Here is a 16,460-nt window from a genome sequence, read left to right as displayed (position 1 = left end):
TTTTTCAGCAGGCAATGCTTCACTGTTGTACCTTGACCCAAACAAAACAGTAAGAAGCATCTGTGAATTTACTTGTCATCTGACCTTCTCAGCTGCCTGCATTTGCCCCCAGAACCTACTGACCACTAAAATACCATTTTTCCCCTAACTCATTTGTTTTCCACAGATGTTGCATTATCCTCCAGAAAATATTTGATAAAGTTAAATTTCCACACAAGTATTTAAAACCTTGTATATGATCTGTGCACCCCAAAACACTGCAGGTCTCATTCCTGGCAGTGCTGATGGCCAAAGGGTGGCACAAAGAGCCTGAGCACACATTGAAAGACACAGTGCTCTCTTACTGGAGGGGGTACTATAAAGACGGCAACAAACACATCCACTTTCCTGAGCTGTATTTCCTTTAAATTGGTTGGTTCCAAATTATTGCATTCTGCTGGAGCTTTGACACATCAAATCATCGAAAGAGCAGAACAGGAAAAATCTTTTGCAGATGTGCTAGAGAAATAGTCAAGCCTGTCAAATGTAGGCTTAAACCAGACGTTTTTCCATGTCCTTTTTATTTTAATTTCTACAGTCAAACCTAACCTTTTGCCCAGCACTAAATTATTCACTCAACTCAGAATACCTCAGTAGAAGCTCTCTGGAAACAACATATTAAAAAACTCATGTCCTACTGGGGGAGTCCTGCTGTAATCACATGGACCCTTGCTTAGAAGATCCCAAAACCAAAAGAAAAGAAATGGAAGAGAGGAGAAAAGAAAAACAAAAAGCAAAAAACTGTTCCAATCAGGGATATTTAGTCTTGCATTTGGGAAACTGAAAATTAAAATATGGAAAATTTTGACGTATTTCTTAGCTGAAATCTGAACACAAAAAATAAAAAAAAAAAAAAAGAAAGAAACTACCCATCAGCAATTTCACCTTGCACTCTTCTGGAAACTGGAAATTTTAAATTTCTCTACCGTGAATATCACCATTCTAGTCACATTGATATGTATTTTCATAAAATCTCATTTAAAATGTATTGTATTTTAAATAGCCCTTAGTATGGTATTTCTGGAGCTTCAGCTTACCTAAATGCTTTAAAGCAGCTAACTCCTAATCAGCCTAGGAAAACCTACTGCCAGGGCAGACCATAAAAGCACGTAGTGCCAGTCCCCTGGATGCGATGGATTATCAGCATTTGCCTGCCTTAGACTCATAAGAAAATGTACGCTTTCAGGATAAATTATTAGAAAAGCATTTATGTAGAAATACAATGGGAATCTGGTATTATGAGACCGCACAAAACCAGAACTTAATAAAGGATGACTGAATAAAAGAATGGCTAATCCCATGCGATAACATTTATGGTTTGAACTCTATTGCATTGTGTATCGGGTTTGAATTCACTTCTACATCATCTTAGACATCCATTTCTCAGCGTTTCGGGTTTTTTTCTTTTTCTTTTTTTTTTCCTTCCTCTTGCAGGAGGATAGAAACCAATTACATTAGTAGCAGCCCAGCCAAATTTTCCATCACGTACTCTATTCTTTCAGCTTTAATTGGGTAGATACAAGTACCAATTATAAAGGGAGACGATCCTGCCTATTTCACACGCAGTTCAGTTTCCCTAGTTAAGAAGATTCCATCAGTGCAGTTGCTTTTCACTCACGTCGTGTGAATCCTCTGCCTTTTGTTAAATTGGTGAAACCTGTAGTGCCCTTCCATGAGGTGTGGAACGGGGGCAGATGCCTGCTCAGTCGGCGCTGCAAATGATGACTAAACTCCGGGAGCATTAAGAGCAGGTCTGTTCCTCCAGACTGAGCACCACTCATCCTCGTGGTGACTCAGAAGAAACAGGCAGTGGAAGACAACAAAACCGTAGAACCACAGAATGGTTTGGGTTGGAAGGGACCTTAAAGCTCTTCCAGTTCCAGCCCCCTGCCATGGGCAGGGACCTCCCGCTACACCAGGCTGCCCCCAGCCCCATCCAGCCTGGCCTTGAACTGGAACAGCAGAAGATGCAAATACTGAGAGGGGACTTCAAAAAAAAACCCTGCCTTACAATGCAGCTGCCTTTCCTACCTCCCTGCCAGATGGCAGGCAGCACCTACAAACACTTCCCCAAAAGACTCAGTACCAACCCAAGCCTCCATTTGATGGCAATCAGTTTGTTGTCACGCTTCCCATTGGTTTCATGCTTCCATCTTTTACCTGCATACACATTTACATATGTCTATCCTTAGTGCACATATAGGTGCAGATATAAATATCTTTTTTTACAGTATTTTCAATTCTTTGGCTTGATAAAGGTTTTCCAGGATAGGCTGAGAATATTTTATGAGCGCATGCTGTGACAGCCACAGGACACTTGTGATAGCCCGTTCAGAAACGAAGAGTTTTCAGACATCACAGCTGATGATTACATGTTGGCACCCGATGACTGACTGAGATGTCATGAAGCCCTGGAAAATCAAAGCACCAAAACAGCTTGTGGGAACAAGCAGGCTTACAGCCTGAATGAGCTGAGGTATAATAACAGTAAATTGTGCTGGAGATGAAACACAAAACTTACAGAGATAATAATATGGTCCGGGGTTTACTTCTTGGTGACAGTAAAAATGTAAACTGATTCTGTTGCTATAGAATTTTAATTGGAAGAAAGTTTAAACGTGGAAGAACGGGAAGATTATCCCAGAACACAAAATAAAATAAGAATAGCTTATATGATCCATGACTGCCCTCTATCACAAACATTTTAGATAATAGTTTATAAATATTATAAAAAATAAATAACTGACTTTTGTATGTGAAGACTTTATATATTCTGGCTTTTAAACAGAAACAATTCAGTTTTTATTCACTGCACAATTTTGTGGTACCGGTAAAACTGTCTGGAGTGGAAAAAAAATACCCAAATGGTTTTCCATTTTATAAATAAATCTTTAAAACAAAGATAATATTATAGAGTATATTAATATTATTTTTTCATTTATTTCAGCCAAATCAAATTACATAAAACTATTTGTCTTGACTTATAGAAAAGAAAAAAAAAAGGTTTAGCTCAAAATGCCTGCTTCAGGAGGTTGGCTGTGACCAAAGGACTACAGAAATACAGGTGCAAATCAGTCTTTATAGAGAGCCAGCAATGAAGTTACACACTCTTTTTTCCCTGATCATGGCCATGGCTGAAGTTTTTGATTCTTGGATTTGTTCACAGAAAAAAAAGGTTTTATTTCAATTTCTAAGTTTGATTAAAAAAAATAAATGTTTCCAAGTCTAATTTTTCAAGTGATCAAAAGAATTTTCAATGAGGAAAGTATGAACATGAAAACTGCCATGTGAGAGTGTTCAAGGAAGTTGTTATTATTCTAAAGTCTAAAGCTTATTTAAGAGTTTCATAAAGTAAGCTGATGTTTAAATACAAGATAAAAACAAGTGAAACTAAAATATGATGGCGTTTCACATGTTCACTCTCTATACAAGGTGAAGCAATGGCTCTGCCCAGTGCAGGGAACCTGTGGGGAAGCAACTCTATACCAAGCTAAGAGACATCCTTCTCGAGGAAGACATCAGAGACTCAGAGACTGAAGAAACCTTCACGTCCCACTTCATATTTAAGGGCTCCACTCCATTCAGCTCACTCATATGGAGGCCTTACTTATCTTTAGATAAAAACATCCGAGCTTCAATACATCAACGTTAGGTTATTTCATTATAATACTTACCCACAATATAGCCCTTTACAAATGTTGGAAGATCAAATAGGAAGATCTATTTTATCACATATAATTGTATGTGTGATGTATGTGACTATAATTGTACATAACTTGCATGCTCTGGGTGTCATACTAAGACAAGTGAAAATCAGTTACACAAGGAAGAAAAATCTGTATATTTAAATGAAAAAAAATCTGTATATTTAAATGTTTCTCCTCAGGACTGATATTTGGTAATGGGGAAACAGCAAGACATGGTGAAAATACTTCATGGCACTTTGATCCCTGCACAGGAGCCCTTTTGGAGTGCAGTGACCCAGAGCATCGCTGCTGTCCTTCCCATTAACATCCTCTGAAGGAACCTTCAGGGACCATAAAAGCAAAAGGACAATCTGGCCAAATGTGCTTCTTAGACTAGATAGGGGACAAAGAGCTTTCCTACTTGGTTTCAAACTGGTAAGATAAGAATCACGTTCTCAAAAGAAATCCTCATAATCTTCAGAAGGAGCGCGTTCTTAGCTAGTATTTTTACCTTGGGAACCGAATATGGGCTTTGACACATGGAAAGAACATTCCCTTGAATTTTGAAAATCCCTTGCTCTATGTCACATAAAACTTTTGGTACATATACATGTATACATGTGTACACTTACCTATATGCACCTCATATTGACATTTTCCTCTTTTTTTTGGATAACTTCACATATCATTCATTACACAACAAGAAAGTAATTTCTTACCTGGGGATATTATATAGAAGAAATCTTTGAACTCATCCATCCAGACCTCTGCCAGTCGCCTGTTGTTCTTGTTGATGACGTGCCCCGTGCCACCAGGGAAGGTGTAAGGTGTTGCTTTACGGAAAACGTGGCCAACATGCGAGCAGGTGACAATCTCGAGGGAGCCACCACACTGCCAAATCTGAAATCAAAACACGCAGAAAACGTTGACTAAAACCAATCCAAAACACATCGAGTTTATAGCAGGAAGGACTCTGACAGGTTAGCAGTTATCTCCTGATTTATTTCCCCAGGTCACAGTTCGACAGGGAATTTCAAACAAAAGATTAAGGGCAATAGCTGGGGCACAATTCGTGATAGCAATGGAAGCGCACAGACTTTAGCTACAACATGAAAGCTTTTGGGAATGGCACACTTGGTTACATGATCTAGGGGGTGGTGCCCCTGCCTATGGCAGCAGGGCTGGAACTAGATGACCGATAAGGTTCCTTCCAGCCCAAGCCATTCTGTGATTCTATAAACATAACTATACACAAATCCCAGCCTTAGAAAGGTGTAATCCTGTAATGGATTGTTAAGTGTAGGGTACAGATGTTATCTGTCTACTTAAGTTTTCCAGGAATACGTAATACTTAAAGAAACAGAGCAGAACTTTTAATTCTGTATCTATTCACATACACATATTTTTAAAGCAAAATTATGTTCACGGCCACCCAAGCAAAGACACAGCAGACCACGGTTAACAACACACAAATAGAAAGCAGCAGAAAGAGAAGCACAGGCACCCTTAACATCACAGATAGACAAGAGAATTTGATGGCTTCAAGTTGTGAGTTCTCCCTTTCCCCTGCTGGAGCCCAAACCCACATTCTGAGTAAGCCCAGTGCCTTCAGTATGACTGCCCAAATATAAGCAATCATTTAATCCTGGACTGCAACACCCTGCTGTTAAATGAAGTAACATATTTTTCTGGCAGCTCGCTAGAGTCTTGGGATGATACACATCAGCTGGTGCATTACCTGCAATCTGTTCTGCAATATCCCGTCTTTCTAGGCTCTGGAAAGAACCAGGGAAGGAACTACAGAAGGCTGCAGGTCCAGCTTTGCATGACTGGAGGCATAACACGGGCAGCTGGGTCTTGATGTGTACAACAGGGCCAAATGAAGATTTGCATTGGGTGCCAGCAGGGTTACAAAACCTTGTTGCTCTGCCAGACAACGTCGATTCCTTGAGATTCGCTCTGCACCAAGTTTGTTGACATTTTTTGGCAACAAGGGTTATTACCAACTGCCCAGTTCACTATTGAGGCTCATCCCACCCTTCACTTTACTCTCCGCCTAAGCAGAGAGCAGAACTAAAATTTCCAATACCTCCTACTAATAAAAAGCAGAGTTTAAGGACCATTTGGTGTCTTAAGAACGCTGGTACAGTCTTGTAATTAGAGCTCCTTGACACAGACATAACAGTTACCATAGTAACTTAATGCAGATTTTATTTAATTAGGGCTAGATCATTTTATATAATTTCATTAGTATGCTAAGTGATGTACTCCGCTGGGATAAGCAATGACAACATCAAAATATTCTTGTGTTTAACATCTTGTGTTTTGCAGCTCAGTGACAAGCAGTCAGTTCAGGTGAAACTTCAAGTTGATGGATGCCAAGGAACATACGGCCGCCCCAAAAAGGGAGCACACATTAAAACCGAAATACACGCTGCTAATGTATCGACACAGCACCACAGCAGTCACCCACCGGGCAGGACAGGAACGAGCACAAACAATTGTGGGTGCACTTTAACCCTCCGTCTCCGCCTGAGGATCGGCGTTCCCGCAGGTCCCCCCGACCGCCCTCCTCGGCAGGAAATTCCTCCCACGCTAACACTTTAAAACGTGTGTTCCTGTACACTTTTAAAGCATATTTTTGGCTGCCCTTGGTACAATCTGCTATTTATTACAGTTGCCATAGGAATGCAGATAAACCTGCAAAGTGTTCGGAGGAGAAGGACTTCCATCTTTTCAATATTAAAAAGAAAAAACTTTCCCGAATGCTCACTGGTAAAAGGACTACTTTCCAAAAGTTCAAATACAGTGGCTGGAGACTGTGGGATTGCACAGATTTGTGCACAACATAGACAAGATTTATGATGGCATACTTTTGATCACACTTAATTGCAAGTACGGTGAATACCAAAACTGTCCCTAACACTTTGATATCGAGGAGCTACTTGTGGACACCACCTCAGGTCAGGTATCCAATTCCTGCCAGGAGTGTTTTACTGACCACAGATATTCTGGTACAAGACTGATGTACTGCATTTAAATTAAAAGAAAAAAAAAAGTTATAATTCTAATTTTCACACTAAACTATTCATAAACTGGTTACTGTCACGTCATCATTTTTAAGACGCCTTCCTCCTTGTATGAGTCTGAAAATTTAAACAGCCTTAAAAATACACCACCAAGGTTCTCTCCTCCCTCGGAAATTTCCAGCTCATGAGCTCTTGCCTCACAACTGCCGTCTCCATCACTGCATCCTCGCTGCAGGACCTCTCCTCTTGTACCCAGTTCACAATCTCCATCTTCTCCTGACTCGGGAGATAATTTCCAGAGTACCCCTTGTTGAAATGTGTCAGAGAAGAGAGGAGATGCCACATTGCCTTGGTCTGGAAACCAAGCTGTCAAACCCACAGCATTTTGTAATTTAGCTTCTGTAAATCCATGCCAGACTAATCTGTTTTCTACTTATCTTTTGGCTTACAAATATTAATTCCTTCAAAATTTGTGGTAAGACACTGCACACTATGGAATTAAACCTATGGCTCATATTTGCCCACATAATTTATCCCTTTTTAAATATAGGCGTTAATTATTTAAAACTACCTTTGTTTTCATAGACCTTTGAAAGTCATTCCCATTATTGCACAAAATGAGCGCATTAAGGTCCATCAGATTGCTTTTTGTACAGACTGCTGTCAGGAGTTTTTTTCCCTTCCATCATGTTTGAACACCAAGGTAAAGTCATTTCCCACAAATCTCAGCACCCATCAATCAAAAATGTTTAAGGCTACTAAGAATAATTTGTATGCAAATAAAAATAACACCGAGGCTTTACTCCAAATATTAAAACAAGTAGAAAAAAAATAATCCTGTGGCTTAGCTTAGGTGTTTGTTTATTTTTGGGTGGCTGGAGTACTTACTACCTACGTACGACCACAAATGAACCACCACGCATGCGGAGTCATCCTTCACGGGTGCATCTCGGCAGCACACTTACAGCAGCTCCGGGCCCAGCTTCCCCTCGCTGCCCCGTCCCTCGGGGCCAGTGGAGCGGGGGCCGGCCAGGTGCTGGCCCAGCTGCTGCAGCAGCAAACCTGCACGGCGCCGGCTGCTGCGCTACCGCTCACCGCCTCCCTCCGGGGAGCGGGGCTTCCTTGCAACTTCCTTCCACGCCAAAGCACGTAAAACCAACTCCCCAGGAGATATACTGCTTTTTGAGGTTGGGATTAAAATAAAACTAAAAAATTTCAGGCTGAAGAGATTGTAAGTATTTGTTTTTGCTGTTCCTATGTTAATGATTTTATTTACTTCATATTAGGAAATAAATATTTACTTACATCAGGGGGATTTTTTGGATTCATTTCTGAATGTGCGCTTATTGACGATGGTATTAGATTAAACCTATCTTGTATATTCATAGATCGAGGCTATGGTAAAAATCCCCAGTGATTTCTGCAGTCAGAAAGTAAGTTAACACTTGAGCACAGTTACATTAAATCAGTTAAACTTGTTGGCTGCTATGCAGTGAGGCATAAGTAATAGGACAAAAACCTGAAAACTCCGATACCCATCTACAAGATCACCATAATGAAGTTAACCGAATTAGTGTACCTTGAATATTTTCCCCTACACAAACACAAGAATCATGACATACGTAAAAATTAATGTGGACCAAAAAGGGGGGGAAATGCTGTATATTTTAGACTTATGTATACAACTATATCGAGTACAATATATGAGCAAACCAGGCTCTTAAAATCAGTGAGCACAGTCCAGCACCTAAGGAATACTGAAAACCACAGAGCTGTACTTTCCATCTGTCTGCCAGGCGATTAGGGATTTATATACCCCAAATTCCACTCAGCCACACAGAAAATGATTTTCAATGTCACAGCGTACTTTTGAAGATAAAATAATCTCACATTCATGCAACCTCTCCAGCCTCGCGGATGCTGCATCCCATCGTGCCTGTAATTATACAGCGCAGGTCTCCCCGTCGCCCAAATCAGCGACCGTGCTAAGAGCGCTTACTTCGACATGTTTAGCTGCTCTGTTACACCTGTAATTTTGCAATTGAAAGTAAGGGCCTCCCGCACCGTCGGGCTGGAAATTTCTTATCAGTAGTGCTTTGTGCTCTGTGGAAAAGCCTCCTCACCGGCACCCAGCCTCACAGATGTACCTCGGGAGAGCAGCGACCTCCAACGCGCGGCTGCCGCTGCTGGCTCGAGCAGCCTCTAAGCACGGGGCACTGTGCTAAGTGCCAGGTGGATCACGCACCCCTGAGCCTTCAGCATTTACTGTGCAAAGTCCTACAGCAGCCGAACCAGAAAAGCAGAAAGAAAGAAAGCAGACCTTTCAGAGACCAAGCACGACACATCGGTCCATCACGCCTCTTAGGAAATGCACACGGACACGTCTGCATAGCCTGCTGCACTTCTGACATCCACCAGCAAACAAAGGGAAGCAGCACCTTAGTCTTGGTAGCATGTGCATTTGCTTCTTCTAGCCTTGTTTTGTCCTATTTGGATTTTTTTTCTAAAGAATTAATAATTTATTTTTTTCCTCTGATGGACAGATCATTTTCAATAGCCTGTCTGAAGTTATAAAAGCTCCTTTCTGGCTATAAAGTTTTCAGGGCGTTTTCTGATCTGGAAAAATAATGCAGAATTTAAGAGAAGATTGAAAATGTTCGAAGAATTCTATAAGTAATATATATATATACATACATATATATATATAAAATCTTTAAGAATAAATGATGCTTTCATTAGTGTAATAAAGTTCCGCTCCCCGGCTATAAGAGATTCCTGCCAGGATTTTTTTTTTTTTCAAATTGCCGTTATTAAAAGACATCCTCCAGAAGGAATCGTTAAAGACCGCTCAGCAGTGAGCAGCAGCACAGCTAATAGATGAAACATCGATTTGCCCAGGAGTGAGGAAACTGTATACAGCAGTGCACGTTACCTCGATATCTCACAGGAATCGGGCGGCTGCCCCAGGACAGACAGACGGACAGACATCCGTCACCTGCCATTACCCCTGCGCTGCCCGTTCAGGCGACAGGGAGAGGAGGAAATCCCTGGGGAAGCCAGGTCTGGCCAGGACTCGGCACCCACGTGCCCCCAGCAATAAGGGGGGCAGGACCCAAGTAATTCTGCTGATCCCTCTCATAATCCCGTCGGGGATAATCCCACCGCCTCCGCTAATTGCCCAGGGAACAGCTGCAGACGGTAGCGCGGGGTGGCACGGGCAGTTTGTAACATGCTGATTTTCAGGACAGGACTTTGGGGGCTTGTTTGCTGCACACCCAACTGAGAGCAAACCCAGCGGCTCTCCCCGTGTTACAACGCCCCGCGTAACAAGACCTGGAGCTGTCCCTGGGGCTGACTCCTACCGCAGCGACCTTCTCGAACCAGGGGCAGTTTCAGCGTGCCCCTGGCTTCACAGAGACGTGCGGGAAGCTCCGTGGTAACTGCAGCTTCGCAGGGCGGCTGCTGCAGGAACCTCAGCAGCCTCTCTTTGTTTCTCATTTTCTGCAGGTGCTTTACATCAGGCACATTTTTAAATTCCGAGGCCTTGGTACCTTATTGATCAAGCTGCACTTGTTGCACTTGACTGCGGGGTTGGTTTTCTTTAAAGACAAAGGCTCTAAATGCTAGGAAACAGCACAGCACGGCCATCTTCCACTTCCAGGGCAATCCCTGCACTGCAAACATGTCACTTCATTTCCATCTGTGACACCGTGCCCTCTTATTAATCCAATGTATGCTTTCCTAGCCGGTAATGTTTCTTGAAGTTGAAGAGGGAAAATGTGAGGGCACAGCACAACGTTTTCCAGCAGGATGCCCAAGGAGCTGCTCGGAGGAGCCCGAAGGAGCGAGGGAAAGCTGCTGGCCACGAGGGCAGCTTGCAGCAGCAACGCCGTCCGCTGAGAGCGTTGCTTCACTGCTCTTGGTCTGCTCACAGAGTTTGGACTGACATTTCTAATTTAAAGCCGAAATTCAGCTCTCATGACAGCGCTCCCACGGAATTTATATAACTTAGGCCAATCACCGGCTTGCTCACAGAAGCATTGAATAGCTTTCAAATCCGAACTGAAACAGACCTCAAGCAATGATTATTAACGAAAAAAAAAAAAAAATCCAAGTACCAATTACAGGAAAACCCAGGCAGCAGAACTGCAAGCCACACCAAAGGCAGCCCCCAGCACAGCCACTGCAGCTACCCATGCCCTGCCGCTGCCGGGAGCCCCGCAGCATTGGGGTTAGGGTCCCCAGGGTGGCCGTGCCCTTCCCGGCTACGTGGGGCCAGCTGCGGCCAGCGCTCCTCACCAGCTCCATCCCCCGCACCCGGCCCCACTCCCTCGGCCCCCAGCAGGAACGCAGCCTCCGGCAGCGCCGCAGGGAAGTAGGAGACAGAAGAGCTCCGTGGAACCGCCAGACCTCTCAGGAAAGGTTTTCAGAGTACGTTAGCATTATTCGGCGAGGGGGGGCATTAGGAATGTCCTATCTAGGGCACGTCTCCAGCACAGGCTGGAAGCCGAATACATGCTCACACGCTGCTCTCAGCAGATCATCAAATGCTTTCCGCCAAGAAGAATCTGTTATGCCAGGGAGTGGGAAAAGACCACGGAATTGTAAATTATTCTTTTTTGTTGCATTTACAGGGCCTGGCTGAAAAATGATCGGTGTTTGTATCTTTGTTAACAAAACCAGCCACTGCCGGAAGGAGCACACAAAGAATCAGTTTCCATATTATCCATTACGCACTCTGACCAAAAATCATCTCGTCTGTCTCTTTGTATTAGAGTCAGTGTTTCAGGGATTACCCTTTTTACAATGAAAACCCAGTGTTCTTCCAAAAAAAACAGTTGAATGTTTAGGCTAATGAGAACGGGACCCTTCCAAAGTGAAGGCCCAAAACTGTTTCTGTAAAATACTTTCTGGAAGCGGTAACAAAGACAAGCAACAGCAAATTGCTTCAGGATTCACCCGGTCAGGCTTTTACATGCATCAGCATTTCTGATTTTTAAAATTTCAGCGCATGAGGTGAACTTCACTTCACAGAAACCATTCGCTGATACTAAGTGAAAAGTGAACAGTACTAACATGCAGATTTAACACAGGAGAGGCACATACTTAATGCTTTAAAGCAGTGCTATTCACTCTCTGCTTCATGGATCACTTCTAACGACACGAGAAACAAGTCTACTATCCTACAGGCTTAAATTAAAAATATGCTCCTACACAGAGGCCCACATACATCCAAGGAGCATTTTTAGTAGCCTACATACCAACAAATGTTGATTTGAGACATTAACACTCAGAAGAAGTCTCTCTACCTTTCTATTTTACTGGAAAGTGAACCATGTATAGTTAATAAAAAATGGCCTGAAAATGATTTCAAATTCTCAGTTGACCTCCTCTAGAAATACGTGCTTGACAAAACTCTTCAAAGTTGTCTCTGTCAATAGAAAACATTCCACCAACCCCTGGCTGAAGACAAAAGAGGAAAAAAATAAAAAGGAAAGAATATATCCATGCTGTTCTATGGGTTTTGGATAGGTATAACAGGTTTTATTTTGCATACTTACTTAAAATGCAAAAATTGTGATACATCAGAGATGTTAAGAGTCATTTTCAACATCCTTTCTAAAAATGATTTACTGAAGACTCAGTTTTCCAATTTTCATTTATGCCTTGAGGACAATTGCTAAATGCATTTCATTCAATGAGATTTTCATCTTGTCACGGACAACATACCTATCCCTGGTAGAAATACAGTCGCTTCTCTGCACGTTGTGAAATTTTTCTGTGTGCTTGGATCCCACACAGAATAAAAATCCCAGCCAGAAATTGCAAGTTCATGACAGCATACACTTTCAAAAACTTCTGTTAAAACATGTATTTTTTTAAAAACTATACACATTTATACTTTGTTTATGTCAGTTAGCATTCGCACCATCTCACAGAAAGCCTTGCTTCTTTCATACAGAAAGATATTACTAACATATTTATCATCTCAGAAGTGTAGAGTAGAAGTTTCCAAATAGTAATAAAACGTTTCATGCAGTAAAAAGGACCAAATGCTATGAGGCATCCCCAAACATCTTCAGAATTAAAATTAACCCATGACTTGCATGACAGCTAAAACACAATCACCCTATCTGCAGCGTAGCAACTGTTACAGCAAAACCGTGTTTGTCGACAGAAAATGAAGGAAAACGGCAATTACCCTAAAAGACATTTCAAGATTCTCGCCACCCCAGATATCCATTCCTGCATCGTAAGTTCCTATCTCTTCAAAGTAGTTTCTGTCAATAGAAAATAGGCCACCAGCCATAGTAGGGGTCCTAGTTGAAAACAAACAGAAAAAAAAAAAAGAGGAAAAAGAAAAGAAAAGAAAAAATACCTTTTGAAAGACACTGTGGAATTTATCACGCGACACTACAGCACACATCTCCCCAGACATTTTGACTGTAAATATATGCTATGCACGGACATAAGAGCCCCCCCGGTGCCAGCGAGAGCGCTGCCCGAGCGGCCGGGCTGCCCCCGCGCAGCCCCGCACCGCCGCCGCGTCCTGCCAGAGCCTTGCAATGGTAAAGTGGATGGAATTGTGGCCTGCTGCACCCAGAACAGCAGTGTAAATCCAATCGGAAATGCTTAGCGCAGAGAGTTTAATGCCTCAGCTTTGCCTTAGAGGGAGACTAAATGTGCATAAAATTACCAGGCATAATCTCTCTTAACAGGATTATAAATCCTTACAACAGGCAAATCCAGTCAGAGTGCAACTTCTCTTCGTGTAAAGATGTCCTACTTCCCTGTAAATATCTGCTCTACGTGTTTGGGGGCTTTTTTTAGCGCTCAGTGCCCACGCTGGAGGAAGACTGCTTCTTGGAGCCTGCAGGAGCACAGCCCCGCGCCCCTGCCCCGGCCTGGACTCCAGCCTGGCCCCCAGCCTGTGCCAGCAGACCCCCAGCACCCCGGGGGAGGCCAAAGGGCTGCTCCCGGCCCGGGCTGGGAGCCACAACCCTGCCACCGCAGCTGCCCACTGCTGAGGGAGGCCTAAGGCTGCCCCAGCACCTACAGGTACGCATGCACGTACACGTGCCGGTAGCTGCGGCCTGCAGCCATTAACAAAGGGCTCGGTCACAGAAACACACTCATTTACTCCATGATCTTGTTTAGTGAATTGCTTGTGCATTCTGCTAGGAATAGTTGTTATTCAGTGGTCAGATTAGCACAGACCTCTGTCCCCTGGACCTGTGCAGGGGAAGCGTGAGCGGCACTTCTGCCCTAAAGCACAGCTTCCACCGGAGTTCATGTGTTTGGGGACTGCCTTACGCAAACGCCATCCCAGGATTTTTCCAAAAAACGTCAGCACCAACAAGAATTGGTTGTGTGCACTTCCAGAAAATTCAGTAAAATCGGAAACCAGCCTGCAGTCAGGAGCAGAGGCAGGGGCAGAGCGGGGCGAGCTGGCACCCTGCAGGCACCCCGACACTGCCCAGCAGGCCGCGTGCTGCAGGGCCATGGGGCACAGCCGGGCCGCGAGCAGCTCCCGCTCACCCCCAGACCTCGGTCAGGGCAATGTGTCTGCTGAGCAATTACCTTCCAGCTGCCTATCGCTACTGCCATTAAAAAAAAAAAAAAAAAGCACAGTTTAACAGTGAAATAACACCGGGTTTACCCACACTTTGTTTCTATTTTTCTCTCAGCACCCACAGCTCGGTTAATTAGCCGGCTGGCACTGGGATGCAGCTGAACCTTCACAGGCTTCAAAGCCGCTTCACTGCCCTCACCTTGCATGAGTGAGATGGCAAATGCCACCGGTGTGGCACGAGTAAAGCCATCCCCACTGCTCTGGGACTGAAACCCACAGCCTGTGCCCCCTGCCCTTCCTCTTCCCCCCTTCAGTTCCTTCCCTGGAGGAAGGCGGTTTGCTTGAATACCGTCAAATTTTCCATTCCTGCAAAGATTCGATGTAAATGATTTTTGAATGATGCAATTGAGTTGTACATCAAGATCAGGATTCTTCTGAAATGCCATAGGCAAAAGTTTATGAAAAATAAAGCAGTGTTTCCCAAACTACTTGCTAACTGAAATTGAAAGTGCTGAATTTCAGGCTGTAAAAATGTAAGTAACTCTGTACCGATATGTGCCACAGATTCTTAAATAACTGAAATGTAGCAGGCAGGACTACTCTCTGCTATGTAAATTTAATGTTGCATAAACAGATCTGCAGAGCTCTCACTGTAAAAACAGCTGAAACAGTAATTTTAGCAAAAGGCAGGGTTTCTACATTTTTTTCTCAGCTTTTTGCTTATTAGCTATATTTTGCCTACTTGGAGTCATACTAGCAACTACAGTAATATGTTATGATTAATGCTAATCATCATTCAAACCCACTTCTCATTTCATTTTGGAGATACGGTCTGCTTTTAATTTCTGTAACTGTTAGCAGCAAGCAGGATTCCCATTCCTGTACCTACATCTCTAACTTCACAGAAAGACAGCAGTGCAGCAGAAGGGGGTTTTAACAACCCTGGTTTTGCAGCATCCCAAAGATCCCCCAAAAGCCAGCCCCTCGCTCTGTCCCAGGACAGCCCGGAGCAGCCCTGGTGGGACTCCAGACCCTGCTGCAGCCGGGGGAGCTGGGCTCAGCCCCCCATGGGGCTGCAAGTTGCCCACAGCCACCCGACATCACCTCCCTAAGCCCTGAGCCCCGTACATCGGCTCAGCGTGGTCCAAAGTCACATCTGTACATGTGCATCTGTACGGCGGTCAGCGGCTCGACCGCTGCTCAGCGAAGCCGTCAGGTGCAGGAACGCTCCTCAAGCAATGGTGGGCAAGGCCCTTGCTTCCTGCTGATCAGTTCAGCATTAGTCCTAACTAAACGAAGGGCAGGTATGGAAATACCCACAGAAACGTGCTGTGAGAAACATTCTGTGGTTTGATACTACACTGCGGATGTAAGACGAGATGTTTGTAAATTGACCACGGCACAGACTGTTTTCTAGTGCCCCTGGGAAAATTACAGAAGGAGCAATGAGTTCACTTAATGACAAATGTACAAATATTGGCCAAGGATTTTTCAGTGGAAAAAGAGGAAGGTAATAATGCAAGTTTTAACAAGACCACTGGATTTCGCTGGCACTCTCCACGACCATTTACCACAGCAAGGGAGATGACCGCATTGCCCAGGACTCCGTTTCAGTAATTCTCAGACCTAACCACACCCACCTGAGCACCCGCAGGAAGCACCTTTACTGCACGGCTGTCTAGGGCCAAAAAGCCCTATCTAGAGCTAAACCCAAGGACTGTTCCCCAGGCAGCGAGCAGGGCGCTGTGCTGGAGCCAGGCTCGGGGCCAGGGCCATCGCGGAGCTGCCGGGGGCAGAGCTCCGGCTGCCAGCTCCCCCTGTGCACGGGGCAGCCACCCAGGTCCTGCTCCCAGATAGCCCTCTGGGAACAGAAGCCAGCTTTGCACTTAAATAACACATTTTGAAAAGGCCTAACCACTTACAAAGTGTGCAAAGCAGGAGGTTAATCCCGTGACAATCGCTGGAAGCGACTGCATTTACTTTGCATGGCAACAAGATCAAATCCTTGAGGTGCTTTAAAACAGCAGGGAACAGAATTCACTATTCAAACCAAAGGGCCTGGGTGTGTATCCGCCCACAGACGTGAGCCCTGAGGGGTGCTGTACCATCAGAGTATGAAGCACACCTCGCAGC

General features: G+C 44.0%; 1 protein-coding gene across 8 annotated transcripts in view; it reads right to left on the bottom strand.

Moving 5' to 3' along the window:
* LOC106043905 (polypeptide N-acetylgalactosaminyltransferase 13) overlaps positions 1 to 16,460 on the bottom strand; it is a 122,325-nt gene that overhangs the window by 39,453 nt on the left and 66,412 nt on the right. For all 8 annotated transcript variants that reach the window (XM_048081000.2, XM_066999164.1, XM_066999165.1 and 5 more), the window contains 2 exons: positions 12,957 to 13,074; positions 4,445 to 4,625 (listed from right to left, as the gene is read on the bottom strand). In XM_048081000.2, coding sequence (XP_047936957.1) covers positions 4,445 to 4,625; positions 12,957 to 13,074 — 299 coding nt within the window. The remainder of the gene's footprint in view (positions 1 to 4,444; positions 4,626 to 12,956; positions 13,075 to 16,460) is intronic.

Source organism: Anser cygnoides, chromosome 6 (assembly GCF_040182565.1).
Source record: "Anser cygnoides isolate HZ-2024a breed goose chromosome 6, Taihu_goose_T2T_genome, whole genome shotgun sequence".
Lineage (NCBI taxonomy): Eukaryota > Metazoa > Chordata > Aves > Anseriformes > Anatidae > Anser > Anser cygnoides.
This window is presented reverse-complemented; position numbering and strand designations above follow the sequence as displayed.